Source organism: Mauremys reevesii, linkage group 7, assembly GCF_016161935.1.
Source record: "Mauremys reevesii isolate NIE-2019 linkage group 7, ASM1616193v1, whole genome shotgun sequence".
In the NCBI taxonomy this organism is placed as follows: Eukaryota; Metazoa; Chordata; order Testudines; family Geoemydidae; genus Mauremys; species Mauremys reevesii.
Window position 1 is genome coordinate 58,295,082 of NC_052629.1, and position 27,004 is coordinate 58,322,085.

The following is a 27,004-nucleotide window of genomic DNA, read 5'->3' on the forward strand; positions in this document are numbered from 1 at the left end:
ACTGAAGTATCTGCATCATTTGCTTTTCAGCACAGCTCATTTTAAGCAGAAGTTTAATCTCAGAGGAATAGAAGTCATTAGCCATGTAAGAGTATTCCTCAAAGAAGTTGGGACTTTGATCTATCATGTAAATGCTGTAGAGCCTTTCTAATTCTCGCTTTGCTAATCTGCAAACTGGATAAGTCTCATAGTACATAGCTGGTCTCACCCCACTTCTCAGGAAAGATTTAATAGCAGGGAGCTGGAGCGAGGTCTCGTATTATTGACATACTGCAGTGTGTTTACTGCTATACTGGAAAATATTGCCATAAATAAATAAAACTAAGCTACCAACATCAAAGTGTTACTACTACTTTGTCCTTCTACAGTGCCTTTCATCAGTCTCACTGCCCGGCTATGTGTAATGAGAGGAAAAGAGGTAATTTGCCCCAGGTGTCACAGTCAGTGGGAAGAGCAGGGAGCAAAGCCCAAATTAAGTGACTCCTGGTCTCATGCTCCAACTACGCTTCCTCCCTATTGACTGAGTGAAACACACTTTGTGATGGAGTACCCATGATATTGTTATAGTGTTTCTTCACCTACTTGATCATTCAAAAAGCTGGATAATCTGTTGATGGTCTCACAATCATTGGAGTAAATTATATATATATACATATATACATACATATATTCTCTCCAAAATGCCTGCAAGAAGCACATCTATTGTCTTGTAATGACATTTTCTGAAACTATTGAGAGTTGTACTGAGAGTCATATCATACCACTGCAAAGATAATTGTCTCTAGTTTTACAACAATATCATGAGAATTTGAGCTGCAACCTGCCCGTATAATGTAGTCATTCTCAATATACCAGGTCCTTGAACAGATACCTCCACCACCTGCATTAGGCAAGTGTTTCCCAACATTGGGGCAGGAGGTGGTGGAGAAATTTGCATGACTCTAAATCTGACTTCCTAATGCAAAAACACTCCTGTGCTTCTCAGCAAAGCGGTGTATGGTTCTTTAAAAGTTGCCCACCTTCTGTCCCTACACCCACAGTGGCCCTTAATGAAGCTGGCCAATGGAGAAGCTTACATGTACAGGACTGCAGGCTCAGACGGCAGCCCACTGGCCCAAGCCTCTCCATGGTTATCACCCTCAGCAGTATGTGGCCTTCTGTAGAGCGGGAACAGGGAAAGGAAGTCACCAAAGGGAGGGATGGAGGAAATGGACAGAAAGCAAGATGAAGGGAACTGTGTTGGGGCATGACAAAAGCAGACATGGGAGCAGCCGCTGCTCATCCATTGTAGGGGGGATAGAGGTGCTTTATCATAAAATGGGTGAGAATAATTGATTTACTTCATTACAGATTTTTGCCTAAATAAATTCTAAAGTGAAAGGGCTGCGTTAGTGTTTCATATCAGTAGCTGTATATTTTCTTACTTGCTCAAACAATCTTCCATGCAAGGGCATTCATAGATTACACTGCTACACATGTGGATCACAAAAACTGACTGAATCGCTCAACAATTTGGGATATGTTTTCTATGCTCTTGAAACAATAAAACCAACCTTGGTTACCATACTCAGTGGAGTTATTGCCCCCTGGTGGAGGTGGAAGGGATGGGTAAGGTGACGGGCCGGGACCCAAAGCTGCAATCATCTCCATCACATTTGGCATGATCATCTGGCTGGGACTCATGGTTTTAAATCTCTTGGAAGGAATGCCATCTGGATCATCTTTGATGTGAATATCTGACTTTATAGGGACTGGCCTCCAACTGCACGTTGGGTCGATTGTAACTTCTTCAAACTCAGAGCTGTAAGACAGAAACAACTTACAATATCACTGGCTCTTGCTTTGCTATCAGTTCTCCTGAACGTCCCACAAAAAGCTGCATTGTAACTCGTGAATTCCATTTGCCCGAAAGACAATACAATCTCAAAGTGTTTCCTTTGCAAAGAGTGTGTAGGCAGCACTCTTAAAAGGTGATAGTTTCAGAGCCTTGAAAAATGAACTCCTCCCTTTGTCCACAAGTGGGTACAGTAGGACTGCAGCATTGCAAACATCTCTGTATGGTCCTGCCTAAAGTGCCACCAACCTGAGTTAGATGGGTCGCTTCTAGGAGCGAGAAAATAGTTCATTCCCCATTCCATCTTTTGCCTCTCTGATGAGTCTGCATCAAGAGTGCCAATTAGGAGCCAGGTCCATTAGCAATCAGACTGAGACCAAGTCACTTCACCTAAGCTACCAAAGAGTCATCAGATTTATAATGAATTTCACTTACTACTAACCTGCCCTGCAATTGAACAGGTGACAAGCTTCATACTCAGTAACTCAAGCTATTCAGTCTCCCCCTTGCAACTTACAGATCTAATACCTTTAAAGAGCCCTAATCATTCTGGGGAAAATCTTTTTAACCCAAGCAGAGAACTGATGCAGCTGGTCAGAACCAAAACCGGAAATAAAGAGAGTTCACTTACTTTTGTATAGCATTCAGAATACCCCACATATACTGGTCGACCTCCAAGCCCTCCAGTAGAGCAGTTTTACTAGAAAGGAAGAAACCTAAATTGTAATAGTTGCAAGTATGTATAGAGAGAGGAAGGATGGTTTGGGGGTAAGTCACCAGAATGGAACCTGTTCAGTTCCTGGATGTGCCACACACTTTCTTCAGGATCTTGGATTTTGTGACTAGCCTATCCCCAGATTAAAACATTATAAGGAGCAGTGCATTACTGTTTCAAGCTCAGTGTAGATTTCCTCCCCTACTCTACAGTAGATTGATTCCTACCTCTAAAACGTGACCTTGCCTATATTTCCCCAGTGGGTGTACTGAACGTGAGCACTTTAATATCTGCTCATCTGAAGTTCAGTCATTTGTGAATTACAACATAGAACAGAAATGCAATCTCAGAATAGACCAGAAGTCCTTCTACTCTGGTATCTTGTCTCTGATTGTGGCTTATGCTTGATGATCCAGAGGAAGGCAATGAACCCACAATTCAATTGTCCAATGCCACCGCTGCTTGGTAGAGAGTTTCTTCTTGAATTTACCTGGAGTTCATGCTGTGATGCATAAGGAATAACAGCCTTAGTAACTATTATCCTAGCTGAAATAACCCAGTAGATACCAATCTTATCAATATAAAGGTTCAAACCTCTTTTTAATCCTGCACAATTCCTTGTCTCATTAATATCCCGAATCAGTGATCCACAGGTTATGAATTGCAGGGGAAAGTATTTTCTTTCATTCATTTTAATTTTGTCACCTTTTAAATATCATGGACATGGAGTGTCCCCATATTCTTATAACATAGAACAGGATAAACCAAACATTCTTAGTGGTCTTCTCCATTCTTTTCAACATCTCTCTCCTACTGCCTCTTATTTTTAGTTTTGGAAGATAACTTGGGACAAATTCTATGCAACTTGCATTGGACATAATGTTTCACTTACTTGCATACAGGACACCTCCAAGTTCCTCGTTCACAGTTCAGTTGCAAGTAAGATTCCAGATCAAAGCACTGCAAGTCAGACAGACACACACAAACACACATGCAAAGAGACCAGATTAGCTGAGCCAACTGAGCAAAAATAAAACTGCAGACAGTGGAGAAACAAGACTGCAAGCACTGAGACATAAATCTACAGAAGTAAGAAGGTGGCTTACAGGAAATATCCTTTCCCCTGCTGCATAAAGGCACATGAGACTTTCCAACATTTCCCCCCTTGGTAAAAAAATGAAAAGAAAGAAGGGGGATCGTTTTCTTGGATAGTGATTGGTAAGAGGAATTGTTCAAAACAAGCAGATGCATTATGTTTATTTATTTACATTTACAAAATGCTATAGCCAAGTGCTGACCATATGTTCTAGGCACCCTTGATATGGCTTAAAAGTACATCACAAATAATTCCTTGAGTGCAGCAGTACAATTCAAGAGGACCCACAACCAATAAAACTGCGTAACTTAAAAGCTCAATCCCCAACTGATCTCTCCAATAATTCCTCAGCCTATTTTCAAATGCCTGGAAATAAAGCTGAGCCAAGCCACCAGAGACTGGACACAAAGCATTTTGGGCCAAATCTGGAAGGCCTTACTTTTTTAGTTCATGTTCTTACTTAAGTCTTTACTCTGTCAATGAAGTCAGTAGCAGCTCGCCTGTTTGCCTACGTAAGGACTCAGGCGCTGTTCCTACAAACACATACATGAGTAGTTCCACTGAGTTCAACGGGATTACTGACATGCGTAAGTGTTTCAGGACTGGAGTCTCAGTAGGAACCTGAGGATCTGGCCAATGATGGTATTATTCACTATTACAAGTGAAATGTTATGTGACATTGCTTATTTCATTCATCACACTCCATATGATTTTGCAATAGGATAAGAGGAATTAAAGCTTTCATCATCAACTGAACTTAGTACTTATTTAAAAAACAGTCACACCCTTTGGTTGAAATTAGACAAATATAAAATATGATCTCGAACCACAAAATCCATATGATAAACAGAGAAATTCATCATATCTCCTACCCACAAAAAAACACTCAAAAGACATTGTAATGCACAGCATAGGGAAACATATCAGGACACTGAAATGTACTCACTTGTACATGCTTGCAATCATGGCCTCTCGCTGGGAGCTGGATTCGCCGGAATGTGATTGGACATTTCAGAGACACTTTAATAGCTGTCTGCTCCACTCCATCCTCACCGTTTAGTGTTGCGTTGCCAGAGGAGGCTGCCACGCTGCTGAAGTTCCTCTTGACTGTTTAGGAAGACGGTATATGTATGTGAAACAGGGTGGGTGCAAGGATGTTTCGCACCCTAGGCGAAACTTCCACCTTGCGCCCCCCCCACAAGCCCTGTGGCAGCTCTCCACGCCCCCCCACGGCAGCTCCCCACCCCCCCGCCCTGAGGCACCCTCCCCTGCAGCAGCTCCCCCCCTCTGCCCTGCGGCGCCTCTCCTCCCCCCCTCCCCCACGGCAGCTCCCCTCAGCCCGGGGAGCTGTGCGGCAGCTCCCCGCCCCAGCTCACCTCTGCTCCACTTCCTCCCCGAGCACACTGTCACTGCTCCACTTCTCCCGCCTCCCAGGCTTGCGGCACCAATCAGCTGTTTGGCGCCGCAAGCCTGGGAGGGAGAGAAGCAGAGCGGGGTGGGGTGCTCAGGGAGGAGGCGGAGCAGAGATGAGCTGGGGAGGGGAGTTCCCCTGCATGCTGCGCCCCCCTTGCTGCAAGCGGCCTTCCCCGCACACCCCTGCCCTAGCTCCCTCCACCTAAAAGCTGCCGACGACCGGGGTGGCCGAAGATCCAGCCACCGCGGTCGCAGCCAAAGGACCCGAAATGCCGCCCCCCAAATAATTCTAGTGCCCTAGGCAACCACCTAGGTTGCCTAATGGGTTGCACTGGCCCTGATGTGAAAGAAACCGCACATGCGCTATGGTTTCTAATGTAGCTGCTTGAAGTCTGGCTGTGCAAATAGCGCCTTCCCCATACCTGATAAACGGCTCTCATGAGATGGCATAGAATCCTATATACTTAAGCCAGGTATTGTGTGCACAACTCAATATGAGCACAGGTATGATAAAAATCAAATTTAGAGAAATCATCACATACTGAAAAGTTATAGGGCTGGGCGCTCAGCCCCAGTCTGTCCAATTTGTGTTGCAAAGGAGATGAAAGCAGCCCTAAATGGACAGCTAGGGATTCCCCCAGCTTGGAAGGATCTCTGAGTGATGAAAAGCTGACCTGGCTAGGGATTCCCCCAGCCTGACAGTTCTTGGGTCGTGTAAAGCTGACATCGCTGGTTGCTCTGCCCTGTTTCTCACTCCAGAATCAGAGCATGCCAAGGAGGTAGCCAAACAGCATGATGCTCTGGCAAGCCCAGGCCTGAGTTATTAGAAGTTTCAATAGGTGAATAAAATATTATAACTGATTATAAAGCACTCTGGATAATCTTGATAAATATAATTAATACAGTCATTGTTTGCAGTGTTGTTGTAGCCAGGTAGATCCCGGGATAGTAGAAAGACAAGGTGGGTGAGATAATATCCTTTATTGGACCAACTTCTGTTGGCGAGAGAGACGAGCTTTCGAGCTTACACAGAGCTCTCCTGAAGCTGGGAGCATGCGGCAGGGAGAGAGGAAGCTGCTGGACTGTAATCTTACAGAATACAACTTTGTTCCTGGTGGTTTGTCTGAGTGGGTCTGATCTGAGTTGAATACACACTGGCCCCCAAAGCTGTGTAAAAAGTCACAAGGCAGACTTATCCTGCCTTGAACAACCCCACCCTGGCATGGTGGACAGGAGGGGGTTACATTTTTTTTAGCTGAAGGGGAGCTCTGTGCAGATTGAAAGCCTGTCTCTCTCACCAATAGAAGCTGGTACAATAAAAGATAATCCCTCATCCACCTCCTCTCTAATACATTCTCTCTCTCACACACAAAACTCACTCTTAGTGATACAATGTTCCGCTGGGAGAAGACGTTTCTTTAGCAAGCCTTGAAGCACAGAACGAACTGATGGCCGGTGCACTAACTGCAGCACGAACAAGTGTGACTGAAAAAAAAATCATTGAGTTACTAACAGAACCACGCATGTTACGTTGTTATACACCACTGGGTGGCGCAGAGTTCTGCCCTTGAATGGCTCGTGCAGCTCTGCACTGACTCCAAGAGAACCCTGCAAACACATGCTAGAGTGGATTTTACTCATCTGAGTTAACAAACTCCCTTTAAGGACAGTCTGAAGTTGCAGTCTAGGATTGCATAACACCTATTACCTGGCTATGTTGCTGTTAAGAAAAGGTAACATTCGCTGCATCATTTTCCCCTTAAAAGTCAAAAATGTGATGCGATAATCTGTTATTTATGGGGTTTGTCACAGTGACCTCTGGATTTTCTACCCCTGCCCTATTGCCCACTTGCCCTGCACTCAGAATAGCTAGGAGAGTTGCTGAGATGACCTCTCCTCCTAGCCATCAGATAAGTGATCCACCACTGCACTGTGGGGCACAAGACAAGGAATGTGAGATTGTGCAAGGAAGAAGAAGTCTGAAGTAAAACAATGGGCATAAGCTTGAGGTCTCTCTTCAAATTGTCTCAGACTCTGACCCTGGGAAAGCTGTCCCCAGACTCTTTGTCCTTGCCAACGGCAATGAAATGGCAGAAAGCCCAGACTATGAAGTGTGCAGCCCCTCTCCATTAAAAGTACAATCTATGCTAATTGTAATTGAGAGCTATCAGTGGGAGGCAAGTTGCATGGCTCAGTGGATTGAGTAATGGGATATGAGCCTTTCACCTTTATCTCACTGGTTTAAACCCAGCCAGAGTCACGGTGGCAAAGAAATGGCAATTTGATGCTCTGTGTGAAGTAAGATTTTGGTCTCAGTCCAATTCCCAGTGGTCAAGTGTCCACAGCAAGAAAACCATCCACCGTCACATTACCTGCCTTGCTATCAGAACTGTTTGACGGGCAAGTACTGAATGGGCACAGGGATCTGATGCACTCTCCCCTTCAGAGGTGGGTCCCTTCGAGACATATTGGCAAGGGTAGCTGCTCTGCCCAGGCTGCCCCAGTTCTCCAGCAAATTATGACATGGTTAAAATATGACATGGTCTTTAGCACTCTCTCTCTGGCCCTGTCCTGTCACCAGCGCTACAATCAGTGACACCTCCCTTGCCCCCAACAATGAAAATTTTTAAAAAAGTAAAAGTGAGAGAGGTAAGAACTGCTGGCCTAAGTGAACGTTTCCAGACAGTTCCTTCCCGTGCCGCAGACCTTTTGAGTCAGCGGCAGCAGCAAGCCCCATGTACTTACACAACAACATGCTGTTACTGTAATTTGAATTGTGTTTCTTCCCGGCTGACAGACGTGCTTTAGGTGCAGAGGTTTATGAGATGTCTTGTTGTCGCCACGTTCAATGGTAAGAGGGGTTGCATTAACGCTGACCTGGACCGATGCCGGCCAGTTTGTGTTCATTTGTCTGTCTTCGTGGTGGTAGCACTTGAACTGCAGCTCCAAGTCAGACCTGTACCGCAAGGCACAAACCTGGCTTAAACTCTGTTTTCATATGACTAAAGGAATTTTTTTGGGATGCTAGAAATTCTGTGTCATCCCACCCCCTTCACGTTAACTCTGCTTTGCTCAACTCTGATTTTTTTTTCTGGAAATGCCTCACAAATAATAAATGCATAACACATATCCTCCCCATAAAAGCCATTAACAGAAACAACACAGGATGGCTCATGAATCTGAAATTTGAGAGAATAATAATAATAATGATACTTTACACTTATACATGACTTTTCATGTGGAGATCTCAAAGTGCTTTACAAAGGTGGGTTGTAAGTCGGTGGAATGACTCAGCGGAAAGGAAAAAGTTGCAGTCAGGTAGGTCTTTCTTCAAGCGTTAGTGTTTATAACAAGAAAATAAAGCAAGTAACACATTCAGAGAGTAAGCAGAACTCACCCAGCCTGGGGATCATCTCAGTAGCAGAATCCCTGCCTACCTACCTAAAAACATATTTCCCACTCTATCTCCAAAGCAACTACTCTTGATTTACCACAATGACAGATAATACCAAACTGAGCTGAAGTTAACCCTTGAGTAACTGAGGGTATTTCAGCTGCTAAAGGGACACAACTACACGTCTGCAATAGTGTCATAGTGTAGACAAGTCCCACATTGATGGAATTATTTTTGTAATCCATCTCTCTGATTTTTCATCATCTAGCTGCATCTACTATGAGGGTTAGGTCGACCTAACCATGTCGCACAAAGCACAACATTTTTCCCAGCCCCGAGTGATGTATCTAGGTCAACCTATATCTTAGGTGTAGACCAGGCCTCAGTAGATAGTAGTGCACTTGCACCCCATCACATCAGTATTAACCTCATTTTACAAATGAGTAAACTGAAGTACAGAGAGGTTAAAGATGGACTGGAAAGTTAAACTGAAATTTTGGGGTTTTGTCCTTCACTGTTAATTTATTATGAACAAAGACGGCCACAAAGTCCATTGCTGACCTTCTTTTACATAAGAAACATCAGGTGATAATTTCCTTCTCTTTGCTGGACTCTCCTGTAAGACCTTTGAAGGACATGAATAGTGATGTCATACGAGACCATAATCCGAGATGCAACTTGCTCTCTCCCCCACTCCCAGCTGGTGGGAAGAGGATGTAATTTGTTAGAGTCTAAGAATGGAGGCCTTGTGCTCAGACAGTTTCTTAGTATCTGATAATTTTTAAAAAAGAGCAATGGGCAGCCTCGTGTTTAGACTGCTTTTACTGAAGGCTCAGATAATTTGTACTCCGTTTTTTCCCTGTAAAGGTCACGTTGATGTCCTATACTGGTGGTGTGGTCATGCTCAGAAATTCCGGCAATTTAGGTTAGAATCACAATCTCTATTTTTGGGGAAGGAAAGCAACTCAGGTGAAGATCTCAAGTGACATCGCTATTCAGGGCCTACAGAAATCTAGTTAGCACAAAAAATAAAACGAGGGAAGCGGGGACCCAATCTCTCTAACCTAAAACCAAGTAGATTAAAAAAAACAGGGAAAGTCTTCATACATTACGCAGAAGCTGTAAAGGACAAAACTGCTTCCCTGACCCCTCTTAAAAAATTTGTCCAGGGTCACATAGGGAGGAATGGAAATGTGGAGAATCTCATGTTCTAGCCAGGCTGCTCCACAATGACAGATAATACATAAACTGTGGTGAGCAAAGACTGATCCATTTTTAAGGCAAAATTCTCCTGGTTGATTTTCTCTCCATTTTTTTCCTTTGTAAGAGGCTGGAGTTCCCAGTAGAGAGAAGAATATTTGCGTTACCATCAGCTGTGTGACTATCAGAGGGATATTTTACTCAATATTTTATCTAGCATAAAAACCTTCACAACTGGCCCCATTCCATTATTCTCTATTCAAATCTAAAGGTTTGGTCTAGAATTCACGTGACTAATACATGCATTGGAATCCATGCAGTCCAAGGTGAACGTCATATTACTTCATTATAATTTCAACGTGCAAAATCTCTTAATGCCATCTAATATCTATTCTCTTTTAGCTGAGCTATTGTACAACAAATGCTAACACAACGGATGCTCCACACACAGCTGACAGGGTTAGAGACACAGTCTGGGCATTTTCCATGTGGGTATAACTGTGTGATCAAGCAGAGAAAAATGAACGAGATAAGGATGACAGACACAAGACTCAGTTTTCTGCGTGTTCAGGCTGCCCCTGGCCTCCCATCACTAACACGTTTTTCAAAGTGGCAAACCTGAGCACAGATTACTGATGAGTCTTCATTAAAAGGAATTTAAATACAAGTCCAAGTCAGTGTGCTATAGCAGTTTTTTTTTTTAAAGAAAGATCAGGTATTAAGAAACAGCCTCATGCCTCAGTGCAGCTCTATAAATCTACAGAACTAGCCTGCACAATCCCCAACGGTGATTACTTATTAATAAGAACCAGCAAATAACTGCCAAAACTCCCTCTTGTTGTGAGTACTCCAGGATAATGAAATGCAAGTAAGCAATAACTGACCTCAAAGTTAGGAATTAATTATTGGATGTAGCCTATTTTAAATCTCTCACATTTCTAATTCCTAGGCTTGAGACTACCAACATCATACAGGCAAATAAGTATCTATATTCTAGGTCAAATCTCAACCAGGAGTCGTGATGCCCAGGAGGTTACAACCACCCACCCTTCCCACATTACAAAATGGGTGGGTGATTGCAATGGGTCCCAGTATGGAAAATGTTGAGGTCATAACATTATTAATCCAATGATCCACCTAGCCCAGGCTTGAAGGATGACTTCTTAGAGAAACTGGAAGAAGGGGAATTTTGGGCACACTGGAAAGTGTGTTGACGAGAAGAGGTTTCATTTGCTCAGCTGTTTCACGTATTACAAAGGAAAGCTCCATACAATAAGACAAGATAATGACAAAACTAAATTCTCCAAGGCACCCAAGCACAGATTAAAACAAGTCCATCCTACAGTATTTGGAAATGAAAACAAATCAAGGCTTTGGTTTTGATTTGATTTAATGCCATTTCATTCCTTGTCCATATATCAAAGCCAGTACAGAATCTGGAATCATTTTATGCAAGTTTGAATTACAGAGCTGCAAAATATAATCCAGAGGGACGATTCGCTCTCTGTGTCTCTGATGAAAAGCAATATTTACTGTAGGTGAAAGAGCTATGTTGTGTGGGGAAAGCTGCACTTGGCTCATTTCTGTTCTGGGTAAGTTAAAACAGCTCTCTAAAATCAACCTTCTATCTGAAATTTGGGCCTTATCCTGAGAGGAGCTTAGCACCTATAACTGCCACTGAATTTACCATCTCTTTGAATCAAGTCCTTAATTTACCTACTGTTTTTATTTTCAGATACCTTTGCACCTCTGAGTTCCAGCTGAAAATAGAAGCAACCTTGCCAAGGTATTGCGAGAAAGCTTATCACAGATTGTTCAGGCCAACTACCAACACAGTAACAAAAAATCACCTCTGGATGATGCAAGGAGCATGCCTTGTTCAGAAATGTTCCATGAATGATCCTTGCATGCTGGTCACAGCTACACATGCGCCTAGCACTTTTACCAGAAAGAGCAGAAGCAAGTCAAAAGGTACATTTAAATAATTATTTTCCAGCCATTGCCCTTTGCCCCATTCACATTGATTCCATCAGGTTTGCTTGGAAGGATGGCATATAACTTGGCACCAGCCAAAGGCTTGGGAACTGAATCAGGAAGCATATTATTGCACTTTACTCTCTGGAAGTTGAGGGTTGTTCACATATATGTGAGCTAAAGGGATTTTTTTTTCTATCCAGACCATATTTACTAATCTTGAAATCCATGACTGACTCAAACAAAGTTCATCTGCCTCACCATTTTGCTTTCAGCTATGCAAGATTGCCTCACAACACTGCTCAAACCTACCTCCACATCAGCGTCTGATGGACGGTTGGCCGCAGGTGAAAGACATGGTTACTGACCGCCAGGTTGTGCTCCAGCCGAAAGGGCTCCAACACCACCCCATCTCTCACAGGGAATGTCAGACGCAGCTCATCGTTGTGGTTGGCTGGGATCGAAGAGGGAGAGAAAGTGTGAACTTTCCCTTTAGCATCTGCAGTGCAATAACAATGTGTATATTTATACAGAATAATGACAAATGATACAGTGATCTATTGCTGGGGTTAACCTAGTAGAGTCACATATAGAAAATGACATGACAAATAATTGTATAAGTGGATTTCACGCAGGTGATAGGGCGCAGACTGACAGCTCTGGAGACTGATGTCTTCTACTTATATCCACAGAAAAGGTTTATGAAAGGAGCAGCAAAAGTGCCTTTCACTACAGTCATGCCTTCCATCTGATGTGGGGGGACCATTTTTCACTGTGAGAGATTAGTTCAGTTACCATTCAATCACTCTGCTGAGCCTGCCAATTAATGCCAGTGGTGGTGGTGCGTTGCTATTTGTTTTTTTGTGATGTGGCTATTTTCCCCCTAGAAATTGGAATTGAGATTACCAAACTCATTTCAAGTGTGCCAGTAGATGGTAATGACTCTCGGTTCTAATGGTCATCTACAGATGGAAGGCTCTGGTATTCTATTACTAGTTCCACAAGCCATTCAGTCTCCTATCATGAAGAGCTTTGCTGCTTGTTATGCACAATTTATGATGGCCAACTATTTTCAGCAGGTATGTTCTGGCTGAAAAAACAGGTTTGTTTGAAGTGATTCTGAAGCAGGAAGACCTGGAGTATGAAAAGGTTACCACTGTCCATTGTAATTACTGGATTTAAGATTGTGTTTCTTCTTTACGCATCAGAAGCAGAAGCTGCTGTTCAACTCTTACCTAAAATACTCTCCTCCCTCTGAGGCTGCTGAAGCTAAAACAGTACCAATAACCTTAATCTTTCAGCTCTCCATGAACCCCAAAATGCTGGTTGTAAAGAGCTAGTACAACAGAGGTCTTTCTATAGAGAACATATTGCTTCTTCCAATGCCTAAATTTTGATGATTCTTTAGTGACTTTTAGACCCTAGACAAATTGTATGAGTATACAGCCATTGAGATGGTGTTATTCCTGACTCACTCTCAGCCAAACATAGCTGTGAGGTTGAGTGGCTTTGAAAGGAGTACAGTAATTCCTCACTTAACGTTGTAGTTATGTTCCTGAAAAATGCAACTTTAAGTGAAACGATGTTAAGCGAATACAATTTCCCAATAAGATTTAATGTAAATGGGAGGGTTAGGTTCCAGGGAATTTTTTTTTTGCCAGACAAAAGGCATTATATACATTTTAAACAAGCAATTTAATACAGGTATAAGTTTTAAATAATTTTAAACTAAGCAATTTAATACTATGCTGGGGGGTGGGGAGAGTAGTGTGTATGTGCTGTGTGTTTACAAACATACTCTACATACAGTACAGTACTATAGCTGGGAGGTGCTCCTGCCTTACCCCACACAGGCACAGCCCACTGGCACTGGAGATGAGGCAGGCAAGGAGGCTGAAGGTGCTGTAGGCTAGAGGAAGCACACTGCAGAGCAGCGGCAGCTTCCCCTACACTCTGCAAGCACCGGGGGCGGGAGGGGGTGAGGGACTCAACCCTCAGCCCGCCCACTCCCCCCCTTCTCCCAAGCCCCCATCCTTGACCTGTCTCTTCTCCGCCCCCCACCTCCTCCCCCTTTACTTCCCACTCTGCATCCTTGTTCCTCCCCCTCCCTCCCCTCCCTTCTAAACACTGCAAGCCAGCTGACTGCTGCTGGCAGGAGGCAGGGGAGGGAGTGGGAGCCTGGACTCCGAGTCCCCGCTCCCTCCTGCCTGGGGCAATCAGCTGGCTTGCAGTGTTTAGGGGGCAGGAGGGAGGAACGAGGACTCGGCGCGCAGGCTCCCCCTCCCTCCCCCTGCCTCCTGCCCAGGGCAATCAGCTGGCTCAGCGTTCAGGAGGCAGGGGAGGGAGGGGGAGCCTGCGGGATGAGTCCTCGCTCCTCCCTCCTGCCCCGTAAATGCCACAAGCCAGCTGATTGCCCTGGGCGGGGGGGAAGGTGCTGATCTGTGGGGTCTGCTGGTGGGCGGGAGGCACGGTGGGGAGGGGGGAGCGTAGGGAGGCTACCAGCTGTGGAGAAAGCATGCAGCCAAACAACGTAAGAGTGGAGCATTGCACAACTTTAAATGAGTATGTTCCCTAATTGATCAGCAACGTAACGAAACAACATTAACCGGGATGACTTAAAGTGAGGAGTTACTGTATACATTATTATTTGGCATGCTATTGAACATTTTTAAGGGGTCTACATGGACATAATAGGAGTACCATTATAAATATTCACCCTTTAAGCTATTCTTCAGTAGTATTCAATAGCTTTGCCCTTGACCAAAACACACCACATTACTATTGATGGAGATTCCATGCAATAAACAAACCCAACAACATGAAACAGCTGAAAATTAAGAGATTCATTCTGATAAATCAACTACAGGAATATTTAAGGGGAAATGTCCTTAAAAGTTTAACTTTGGAGAGAGTTTTCCATTTGGCATTTTCCAGGACTTTGTTTGGAAACAAATATTCTTCTTTCCTGTTTCCTTCCTCTCAGAGTAGCTTGCATAATGTGGTTGGTTGACGCCATATATCAACTGGCAATCAACATTTCTCTCCATGTCAAAAAATAGCAATCAAGATGCTATTTTTAAAGCATCACTTCTGGGTTGCGTGATATGCATGGCAGAGGAAGGAGAGACAGTAAAAGGCTGAGAGGCCGCTCCATTTGCTACTCACTTGGAGGTGGCGGTAAAGCATTGATATTTGGCTTAATGTCAGGTGGGAATGGTGGTTTGACATCCTGGTTAGGTGACAGGTATGGTGGAATACTGCTCCCTGGAGTCATGGGTGGCGTGGGGTTTCCTGGAACCGGTGAGTGAGGGTAATTTGCCACAGGTACAGGCCTTGATGGCTAGAAAATAAATAATACCAAGTTATTATTGAATTTTGAAGAAAAAAAAAAAAGACCTAATCATATGTATTGCTATTAAACACTGAATCAATATCTAGGTACTGTGGCTTGGGCCTGGCATTATTTAAAACATACTGATACTTTTTTCTTTGCATTTACTTCTCTCTTTAAAAACATACAATAGTCTAGATTTGAGGCAAGAAGCTGCAAGCCCCAGAAACTGCAGATGCTCCACTTTTTCATTCTTCCCTGCCTCTTTATCCGGCTTTCCACCTTTGATCTCTCCTATTTTTGCCCTAATTTTCTTACTCTTCTCCTCTCCTCTCCTCTTGATGTAGCAGTAAATATTATAGCACCTGATCTTTGGCTGAGAGCATTTTATCTTTGGTCACTGAGCAGTCACAGGTTGAAAGGCACTACAGACTATACCCATTCCTGTGTCTGCTGAGACCAAACTTCCTCACAGTTCTCAATTCATCAAGGCTCTAGTCTCCACAATCTTCAAACTCCCAAAGACCAGGTCATCTATATTGCAACTCAGAGCCTTGCCCCTTAGTTGGGAGAACTGCCTTTCTCCATGAGCTCATTTCATCTATTCATCCGGTTACCACGTCAATCTATATTTCCATGAAAAACATGCAACGCATTTCGATAGACCAAGGGTTCCCCTTTCAAATTTTGTTGTGATTTTCTTCTCAAACCAAACTAAGATTCCCTTTTATATAGCCATGGGTCACTCCCAGGAAAGGCTATTTTGTTCCGTAAACTGCTCTGGCTATAAAACAAAACAAATTTTTAAAAACCTAACAAAAATAAACAGGATAAAAAATATATAGAATCCTTCACCTTTAAAACACTCCTGACTGATCTTCAGCTGGCATAAATCATTGTAGCTTCAGTCACTGCAATGGAGCTACACTGATTTACACCGGCTGAGCATATAGCTCCTTGATGCATTCATCTTGACAATGTGGGACAGAAGCTGCCACAGTATAATAAAAATTGCTTTAGAAAAAGCAATGTTTCTAGGCATCCCACATCAGGCAATGAGTGACCTTCTGTGGGAAATGATTCCTTATTCTTTTCCAATAGTGCTGTCATCTCAAACAGTACCCACCTCCCATGCAAATAATGACAAAACAACCCTATTTCCAGAACCATGTGCATCTTAATGGCCCTAAGATTCTTCTGGCTCAGAATCCAACACCAGAAATGACTTGGCTACTCTAATCTTAAAGCAATTTTCTCAATTAATCCAAGAACCGTGCAGTGTGTGCCCTCATTGTGCTTTGCCACAACTAGAAATGTCAAACCTCAAAGGCAGGCTCAGATTGGCATTCACTTTTACTCTGGCCCACCATTTAGTGCCCCCGAGTTATGATGTGGCATAGCTTACTGTACTATGAGCTTGATTCTGACTCATTAAAGGCGATAGCATAACTTCCATTGCCTTTAATGCCATATTATCAGGCCCTATCTGGGGATCCTATAATATTGCCGGAGTCTCATTTTATCCACTAACAAGGAAGAAAGAACTTTCACCAGCACTAGATGAGATAGTCAATGAACCCAAGGTCTCACCTTGTAATACTGTCCCATGTTGACTGTCGGAGGAGGGTACTGCCCCGTGTTTTGCTGGGTAGGCATCCTCTGTCCAGGGTAATTGGGAGATGTAAGAGGTCTTGGAGGGTTGGGAGTTGGATACTGACCAGGCTGGGTAGGAAACTGGCTATTTGGTCCATACTGCTGGTTTCCATAATTTGGCTATTTTACAACAGAGATGAAACAAAACAAGAGATAATTTTGTACGGAACTTTGAACTACAGAATTAAAATGAAAATAAAATCAGGCTGATGTCCCCTGTCTCATGAACTCTTTGCCCAACATTTTCAAACCTGGGTGCCTGGAGTTGGGCCTCTGAGGGACAGAGATTTACGGACATTCAAAGGTGCTCAAATCTTATTAATGATCAATCTGGGGCACCCAACCATTTGTGCCTTTGAAAATCTCCACTCCAGGATGTCCAACTTTAGGCACTTAAATAAGTAGACAGATTTTCAGAGGAGCTGAGCACCTGCATCCATCTATCTAAAGTACTTTTATGGTCCCATAACCACAGTATCTGAGGACCTTACCATCTCAGGTGTGTAATGTTCACAACAGCCCTGGGAGACAGAGAAGGGCTATCTCCATGTTTTACAGTTGGAGAACTGAGGCATAGGGATATTAAGTCACAGAGCCATAGAGTTTAAGGCCAGAAGGGTCAACCAGATCATCTAGTCTGACCTCCTGTGTACAACACACCACCCAACAACATACACACTAAACCAAACAACTGAAATGAAACCACAATTATTACACTCCCCAGGAGATAGACTATTATATGCCACAGGAAGAAAATAGGAGGGACTGAGGAGCATCAGTGCCTGAGGCCACTTCAGTGGCAGGGAAAGGATTAAGTGAGATATACCCAGATAATCCTTGCAAGGACCCACACCCACATGCTATTAGGATTCTTTAAGGGGGGGCCAACAAACACATGAACAAGAGTGATTCAGTGGATATGGTGTACTTGGACTTTCAGAGAGCTTATGACAAGGTCCTTCATCAAAGGCTCTTAAGCAAACTCAGCAGTCATGGGATAAGAGGGGGAGGTCTTCTCATGGATCAGTAACTGGTTAAAAGACAGGAAAAAAAGGGTAGGAATAAACAGTCAGTTTTCAGAATGGAGAGAGGTAAATAACAGGATCCCCCAGGGATCTGTACTGGGACCAGTGCTGTTCAACATATTCATAAATGATAGGGAAAAAGGGGTAAACGGTGAGGTGGCAAAGTTTGCAGACCATACACAATTACTCAGGATAATTAAGTCCAAAGTAGACTGTGAAGAATTACAAAGGGTGACTGGGCAACAAATGGCTGATGAAATTCAATGTTGATTAATGCAAAGTAATGCATATAGGAAAACATAATCCCAACTACTCCTGTACCCCGATATAACGCGACCCGATAAAACACAAATTCAGATATAACGGGGTAAAGCAGTGCTCTGGGTGAGTGTGTGCACACGCGCACTCCAGCGGATCAAAGCAAGTTCGATATAACGCGGTTTCACATATAACGCGGTAAGATTTTTTGGCTCCCAAGGACAGTGTTATATCAGGGTAGAGGTGTATATATACAAAATGATGGTATCTAAATTAACCATTACCGCTCAAGAAAAAGATCTTGGGGTCATTGTGGATAGCTCCCTGAAAACATCTGATCACTGTGCAGCAGCAGTCATAAAAGCTAACAGAATGTTAGGAACCATTTGGAAAGGGATAGATAAGAAGACAGAAAATATCATAATGCCACTATATAAATCCAGGGTAGGTCCACAACTTGAATATTGCATGCAGTACTGAACACCCCACCTCAAAAAAGATGCATTAGAAATGGAAAAGGTATAGAGAAGGGCAAAGAAAAATGATTAAGGATATGGAACAGCTTCCATATGAGGAGAGATTAAAAAGACTGGGACTGCTCAACGTGGAAAAGAGATGACTAAGGGGAGAATAAAAAAATCATTAATGGTATGGACTGAAAAAGAAAAAAAGGAAGTGTTGTTTACCCCTTTACATAGCACACGAGCAAGCGGGGTGGGGGTGGGGGGATGTCACTCAATGAAATTAATAGGCAGCAGGTTTAAAACAAACAAAAGGAAGCATTTCTTCACACAACACACAGTCAACCTGTGGAACTTGTTACCAGGTGAAGTTGTGAAGGTCAGAACTGTAACTGGGTTCAAAAAAGAACTAGATGAGTTCATGGAGGATAGGTCCATGAGTGGCTATTAGCCAAGATGGTCAGGGATGCAACCCCATGCTCTGGGTGTCCCTAAACCTCTGACTGACAGGTGCTGGGACTTGACGACAGGGGATGGATCACTTGATAATTGCTCTGTTCTGTTCATTCCCTCTGAAGCATCTGGCATTGTCCACTCTCAGAAGACAGGATACAAGGCTAGATGGACTATTGGTCTGACCCAATATGGCCGGTCTTATGTTCTTATGTTGCAAAGAAAGGCTAAAGCCTTCCAAGATCACTGCAAATATGACCTGGGGAAAAATTCCTTCCTGACCCCACGTATCAGTTAGACCCTGAGCATGTGATTAAAAACCAGCCAGCAAAGCACCCGAGAGAGAGAATGCTTCGTACCACGTCAGAACCTTGGCCCTTTCTGGCCAGTGTCCCATCCCCAGCTGTGGCCATCGCGCATGAAATAACCTTCCCCAAAACTAGAATACACTGGGAGGTGGGGGAGGAATCTTTATAGGTGGCTGGCTGAAATACTGAAGCAAGTGACTTGCCCAATGTCAGAAAAGAAGTCTGTGGCAGAGTAGATGACTGAACCCAGGCCTCTGAAATCCTAGGCTAGTGCCCTAACTCCTGGGCCTAAGTTCCTTCCCATTTTCCCTGCAGTGATCCAACAGGAAGTCAATGGGCATGGTTATTGCTCAGCACCTTTAGGGCGAGGTCAAGAATATTACCGTTCTGATGGCAAATCTATTTATGAATACTGATTACTTACAACAAAAACAAAATAATTCTGGAGCAAGCTAATTTATAACAACTATCCCCTTTAAGAAATTTTCATAAATCAATAAATAAGTAGCATTTACTAAACTTACACAACACCCTTACAACAAGCATATGATTTTATAGCACTGTAAAATGCATATTACTTGAGAACATTCTCGTATTCACTTGTGACGAAAAACATGCAATTGAAACAGCAAGGAGGGATTTCCAATCTTCCACAAAGGTGTGAAATATGAAATGTAATGATGAAAATAATCATCTGAAGAAGTCACACACTATGCATTGTTAGCTCAATTGGAAAGGAGTGATAGCATTTACAGAGTAGAAAAGCCTTATTGTTAGATAAGCAACTCCTGCAGCAGTAAGTCACTTTTGATGTATAAGGTAACAACAACAACAGAATTCATTTACAGACCAGGAAACGTTGCATTTAGAAAAACTGCAAGAAACTCAATAAATATTTGTTAAATATCAGTGTATATTTTCTGTGAACTTACATTGCCACTATTATATTTTGGCCAATAAAATGCTAGTGTAAACTCTACGGACTAAAAGCATAGCATCAATTTAGTATATGTTATGATTCTATCTAAAGTTATAGACTAAGGGCTAGATTTATAAAGGTATATAGGCCCCTAAAGATGAAGATGGGTGACTAGTGGGATTTTCAAAAGTATCTCGGTGCCTAACTCCCACTGATTTCAATAAAACTTGCCTGAAGTCATACAGAAAGCCAATGGCTGTGTGATTTTGATTACTACGCCTTGGGAAATGCTCACATCCTATACTAATCTTGGAGAAACAAATAGATATAGACAGACAGACAGGAAAAGAACTGAGATAATCTTCACCCCAGACCAAAAGAAAATTACTTAAATGACAACGTGGGAATTTTCAGGGATGCTGAGCTCAACAGCAGTTTTGAGTTTGAGCACCTATGAAAATCAAGCCACAGGAGGTTTGGAAAGCAATGGGATTTTTAAAAGTTTTACACGCTTTTGGTGTTTATGTGAGGTACTGCCCCATATTTCTTTAAAACAATAAAAAACCCAGAGTTAATAAAGCTTATGCTCTGCCCATGACACATTTATTTTAAGCATTCAGGCTGAAATTCATCTCTGCGCAGAGAGTCTGTATAAGACCTATGAACTTAAGCTCTATTATGAGGGCTTCAAAGTGATGTTCTGAGGGCTCAAGAACTTCACCGGGCTGTGTGGGCTTGGTGGCGGCCATCTTGGCTGACACACCAGGGACTGAACTCTGGGGACCTCCAGAGCTAAAAAGCACAAGCAGCTACAGCTTGAGCTGACGCTCCATAGGCAGGGACTAATCACAGAGCTGACCTGCTACACACACTCACCAGGGTGTCATACAGGTTTTCTCCACAGAGTGAATTTCATCCATAGCATAATTGGTATCGTTTGTAAGACAAAAGGAATAAGGGAGTTAGAATACTCACCTCTCCTGGGTACGGTCTCTTCATGCCCTGGATAGGCAGAGACTGGGGGCGTGGGCCTGGGTAAGCTTGCTGTGGCATCCTCTGCCCATGGCTGCTGAAGGGGCTTATCCCAGGGGGCCTCGGCTGGCTCATACCCATAGGCGGCCCGCTCATGCTGGAAGGCGTCATTCCGGCTCCCATGCTCGCTGGGTTCATGCTGCCTGGCATAGAAGCAGGGCCACGAGGGCCAGGTTGATTCATGAACTGGCTGTTGTAAGCCTGAGTCGGACCCATCTGGAAAGAGGAACAAACCTTCAACGGAAGAAAAAAAGAAAAGAAAAGAAAAAAAAGAATAAAATGCGACATGCATTTAAAATGGGAGCAGGGAGCTGAACATGTTTGTTAGCAGGGGCTGGGATTATGTCGCATTTTCTTTTTATGTTCTGTAACCTTCTGTAAGGGGTTTTTTTTTGTGCATACTAATAGTTCAACTGGAATTCTAAAAGCAACAAGAGACAAAAATAATAGTTTAGTAAGAGAAAAACTGCTTTAATATGAGCAAATAAAAATCCACTGACATGACCAGTCATCTTCCTCAAGGTAATGGGCCAGGATCCTCAGCTGGTGTAATTCAGCACCCCTTTATTGACTTCAAAGGAGCTTTGCTTATTTACGCCGGCTGAGGTTCTGCATGCGCCCCACCCTTATCCCCTATGTTTAGAAACACTACACAGAATGGAAGTGGTGAGAAAAGCTGCTGCATGGATCAAACACTCATTCCTTTTTCATTAATAGTTATTACAGGAAATAATTGTGTGTTGAGCTTAGGGTCACCAAAAATGGATGCTTCAAATTGCTATTCTCACAGATAATACCTTAAGAGGTGGGTTTTTTTACTGTATTTAGAAAAACTAAACTGAGTCGATCAACATAATTAATTAGAGAAACAGCAACGCCCTAAAATAAAGCTTTAGAACACTTACCTGTGTGCTAAAGTTTGGAGGAGGGGAAGTACTAATGCATCACATTAGAAGTGGGTATAAAACTTTGCGTGCAATTTTTTTTTAATTAAGTGATGACCTCTTTGAAGTACAAATGCATTACTAGTGCAGATAACAGGAATTCATAAAGATGATATATTGGCCACTCTATGTCATTAAGTATACATACTTATACATGCTACAAGAGATCTCTTGGTCTCCTTCTCTTGTGCACACAGACACACAATACAGCGGATACCCGAATAGCTCACATACTAAACAGGGGCACTCACATTTCTCTAAAGGCAGAAGTCAGAAGGATACGAGTTTGCAAGATCTACTTTCTTACCGGTCCATACTGGTTCATGTCCTTGTTCTGGGTTTCCTGAAGGGCTGCTACAGTGGCTGTAGCTGTAGCTGTTGCTGTGGCAGCTGCGGCTGCAACTGCAGCTGCGGCGGCAGCTGCAGCCGGCTGAGTGAAATCTGCAGGAGGCCTCGTGTGTGGAGGGATCCCCATTCCCGCAGGAGTATTTGGGCCACCAGGATAACTACCAGGTGAAGAAAGAAAGGAATATTAAAATGGACTTAGTGTTTTGGGCCTCAGTCTGATGTCATTTGGAACAGTTCCAAAACCATGTATAAGTTTCTATTGAAACAAGCACTCTGACAGGAAGAGAGAAGCAGGGATGTAAATAAGGATACAAGAGCTGCTCTGGCATAGAGTGCAGATAACGTCAGCACTTTTCAATGGAGTTAGAAACTCCAGACTTCAGGAGTTTCTAACTGATTTTTAATACTCTGTTCTACCAAGCTGCTGGACTCAGAGGCTGTAAATGAATGTGATTATCCGAAATTTAGGGGCAGCATGGACCATAGCATCTATTGTGAGCTTCTTTCACAAACTACCACAAAATAAATCAATGAATAAATAATCTAAAGTACTTCACACCTGTAATCTTTAAAGGTCTTTAAAAAGGTGGGTCAACATTATGCCCATTTTACAGATGAACTGTACAGAAAGTTTAAGTGAATGGTACAAATTCATGTAGCAAGACAGTGGCAGAGATGAAAACAGAGGCTAGGTCTCCCAGTTTCCAGGATAGTGCTGTTCCACTGTACCATGCTGGTACCCTTTTCAGCAGTAACAACAAAGGAACCCAGGGATTGATTAGGACCGGAGACAGAGCCACACTATCACCATAGAAGTGCATTCAGGAAAAGTATTAGGAGCATGGGAAGCTTGCATGCTTACTGTCTGTGTTTACTTTTTAACTGCCCATGCCTGTGTTTTGTAGATAACCTGGGCTATTGATTTGGCACATTTCACAAGAACTGCACTTACCCACAAAAATAAATACATAACTTAAAATTTAAGACCAAAGCCCTGTCCCTCATGCATACGAAGTGCTTTATAAATTCCTGTAGCGGTGCAAACCTTCCGTAAGAGGTCTGCCTATTAGCTTTGCAGGACTGTAGCCTTACTAACATTCAAGCTCATTTCTTTGTACAGACTGATGGAAGTTGTACCATCAATACTTCTCACATACTAACCCTACTGAATGTTAATCATGCCTAGGACCTTGGTTTGAGTCTTGTATTTGTGGTAATTAAAACTTTATTTTTGGTGTTTGTCAGGGGTAATTGACTGACTAATTTCCAGATACAGTGATGAATTTCCTGCTCTCTGGGTAGCCAATTCTTCAAGCAATGGACCCAGTATGCACCTGATGAAATAACCTGATGACACCTGATGACACCTGATGAAATAACCACCAAGACTTGGGGTATTTCTAAGTAGCAGGTGTGATTACCAGCGCAAGTAAACATGTGCTAGCCCTGCTCACGCTAATAGCAGCATGGCTGCAGTAGCCTGAGTATGTACCCAGGAAGTTGGGTGGCTTGCCAGAGCAGCTGCAGCCATGCTGCTATCTTTATTACACTAGCCTGAGCAGAACTAGCCCATGTACGTCTACCCAAGCTGGGAATCACACCATCCGGCTGCTGTGTACACTTATGCTTTAACCAAAGGGAGGCTATGGCACACCCAGTAGATTGCTATGCAAAGCTAGAACATCCTAAACTATTCACTTCCAATTTCCATCCCATACAGACTCGTCTTACCTCCCGCCAAAGCCTCCACTTCCGGGATAGTTGGGTCTCCCGTACATGCCCTGCTGCATATAAGGTTGAGCAGAGCCTGCCTTGGCTGAAAACTGCTGTTGCTGCCCAGCAAACTGAGGGGAATTAATGCCAGGGTTGCTGGTAGTCATCCCAGAAGCCATGGGGTTTCCTGCTGGGTTCATAGGGTTATTGGCATTTGCCATTGGGTTTCCCAGCACCTATGAGGATAAATATTCAAAATAAGGAGAAAGCCCTTAGAGATATGGCTGTAAACAATGTTAGTTTGCTGCAGACATTAAAGTACAATCAACTAACCTATATACTCTGTACTCAAATGAGTCCAGGGTTCATTATGCTATATGTACCGAGGTATGTTAATTTCTTATGAGCTCTCCCTTGCCATTTTCTGATCCCTATCATAAGATTAGTCTCTCACTGAAGCTTCGGAAAAGTTATAATAAGGAACAGAAGACATCGCATTTTTTAATCATGTGGAGAATCCATCCAAAAAAGTGAAGAAGCAAGAAACAACTGTGTTATTTGACAATTTGTTGGTCTCCAAGATGACAATTTGATTTAAAAAAAAATATATTTTGCTCCAACATAATGTCTTTGATGTAAGACCTCAAAATAACTTACAAATATTAATTAAGCCTCACAACTACTATAAAGAAGTTTCTCCATTTTACCAATGACCAGACCAAACCAAACCTCTACGTCTACACTATAAGCAATGGTGTGATTCCCCTGCCCATGTAACGTGTACTTGTGTTAAGTCTCTTCGAGCTATCACAAGTACAAATAGCAGCATAGCTGCAATGGAGGCACAGCTGAGCCGTACTTAGTACATATGCACTGGTTTCAGGCATGTTTCCACTCGGTACGGATCAGCCGTGCCTCTAGTGCTGCTGCTTCTGCTACTGTGGCTACAGTACTATTTACACTCGTGCTACCGCGATGAGACTAACACAAGATGCTCACAGGAGATGGAGAATCACACCCCGAGCCCATAGGGTGGACATAGCCTAAGGCATAAAGTGGTTCAGTGACTTGACTAATGTCACATACAGTGTGTGGTCCTGGATCCAGCTCCTTTTCAAGTAAAGGGAAGTCTTTCTACTGGCTTCAATATCAGCTGGATGGAGATTTGAGTTTTTGACACAGTGAAGTGGTTGGGAATTTGCCAGCTGAATGATTTTCCAATGGAAAATGGAGTTTTCACAAAACTGAAATTTTCTGTGGCAAAATGTAAATTTCTCTGAAAAATGTCCATTTTCCACTAAAAAAATTGAAATGACAGCTCCCCAGCTCAAGAGAAAGCAAAATGGACAAGAACATTCCAGTCAGGCAGCCAGACAGATGTAGCAGTGCTGGGGGAGAGGTAGAGAGCCAGGTGCTACGCCTCTGGCTCTTTGTTTGGAAGGTTCTGGTCAATTTCACTTTCTGCCTGCAGGGAAAAAGTGAAATTGACAAGAACTGTCCAGGCTGGCTGCCTGCAAACTAAAAAATTCCATTTCAGTTCTCCTGAAACAGAATTTTGTGGAGGTCCCTATTGTGAAAAGTTTTGTATTTTGGACTTTTCATCCCAATGTGAGATGACATTTTGTTCAAAAATACAATTTTTTCACGGGAATGGATTTCCATTTTCTGGACAGCTACACTCTGGCACTAACCACTTAGCTCTTGCCTCTGTCCCAATGCTTCAGAACATTGCACCAGGCTAAATGAGAAAAGTTTTCTATTAAGGACTCAAGAAAAATGCTATAACAAACATGTTAGGTCTGATAATCACCCCTCTCCTGTACAGAAAGCAAGTGATGCTTGCAACTGCCACCAATATAATCTGACACTTCCATCCACACAGTTAAATGTGTTACCAGCTCAAATTACATCAAACCCTAATATGTAGCCATTGTGCTGCCAAAAGAAAAAAATAAATGGGAAAAAATACAGTTTTATAGCAGTCCTTCCCCTTTTTTTCCTCTATTTTTTTTTCATTTTACTGACAAACATTTAACCAAAATGCATAGCTCAGAGTAGCGAGCATAATGAAGCTTACCTGGCTTTGGGAGGTATTAGTCACACCCCATACTGTAGTGACCACTGATAAAGAACCTGGTGGTTGGTTGGTGTTTTGCTGCCAAGGAACAGAGTCATAGGGGAAAGACCCATCACTGTAAAACACAAACACACCAGAGTCATGGTTTGGAACAGTTAAATGAATGATGGTTGGGGAAGAGGGGATTGATCTCTTAACAGACAAAGGCAGATGGAGTAACCTTAACTCCTCTCCAACTCATCAGCTTTATAAGTATCATAGTATGTTTAAGAAATGGGCAGTTTCTGTTTGGTTACAAGCAGAGCGATCACCACAGCATCAAAGCAGAAGGGAAATTAAGTTAATTCATTGCACATAAACCCATGTGGTGATGGATAAAATGAAGAGTTCACCCCTAAACTCTGCCACCTGCAGAAGTAAAAATAAACTCTCGGCCACAGCTTTCAACAATAAGAACATTAAGCTAGCTGGATGTTTGGATGCATTCATTTTGCAAAAGTCATCCATCTCAAGCTCTTCAACAATCATTGCTTCAGCTGTCTCATTCCAATTCAATTAGGTTTTGAGACTAGACTGCAGCCCCACTGTCTGCAGTTGGTACCAGCATGGCCAGAAGAGCCTTTAAAGGAATAGCAGTCCAACAATAATTTTCAAAAAGTGAATTAAAATCCAGATGGCGTCCTACCGCACGATGGATGAGCTGTATGCCAAAAAATATTAGCTAATCAGTATTCTAGAAAATCAACTGCTGAAACTAAAAATGCATCCTTTCAGATAACTATGTGGTGGAGAGCACTGGGTTTTTCCATAAACTAAATCCAACAGATACAAGCAAGAAGCCTGTCACATACAAGTC

General features: G+C 42.9%; 1 protein-coding gene across 20 annotated transcripts in view; it reads right to left on the bottom strand.

Annotated features, from left to right (window-relative positions):
• Positions 1-27,004, bottom strand: part of ZMIZ1 (zinc finger MIZ-type containing 1) — a 486,685-nt gene that overhangs the window by 15,517 nt on the left and 444,164 nt on the right. For 14 of the 20 annotated variants that reach the window (XM_039547295.1, XM_039547296.1, XM_039547297.1 and 11 more), the window contains 14 exons: positions 26,149-26,263; positions 24,090-24,307; positions 22,318-22,516; positions 21,010-21,300; positions 16,548-16,730; positions 14,792-14,966; positions 11,939-12,125; positions 7,804-8,014; positions 6,438-6,543; positions 4,592-4,752; positions 3,442-3,509; positions 2,466-2,534; positions 1,554-1,801; positions 1,077-1,157 (listed from right to left, as the gene is read on the bottom strand). In XM_039547295.1, the coding sequence (XP_039403229.1) occupies positions 1,077-1,157; positions 1,554-1,801; positions 2,466-2,534; positions 3,442-3,509; positions 4,592-4,752; positions 6,438-6,543; positions 7,804-8,014; positions 11,939-12,125; positions 14,792-14,966; positions 16,548-16,730; positions 21,010-21,300; positions 22,318-22,516; positions 24,090-24,307; positions 26,149-26,263 (2,312 nt within the window). Of the gene's footprint in view, positions 1-1,076; positions 1,158-1,553; positions 1,802-2,465; positions 2,535-3,441; positions 3,510-4,591; positions 4,753-6,437; positions 6,544-7,803; positions 8,015-11,938; positions 12,126-14,791; positions 14,967-16,547; positions 16,731-21,009; positions 21,301-22,317; positions 22,517-24,089; positions 24,308-26,148; positions 26,264-26,368; positions 26,388-27,004 lie in introns of those variants that run through there. The other 6 variants (XM_039547309.1, XM_039547306.1, XM_039547313.1 and 3 more) reach the window with 5 other exon arrangements.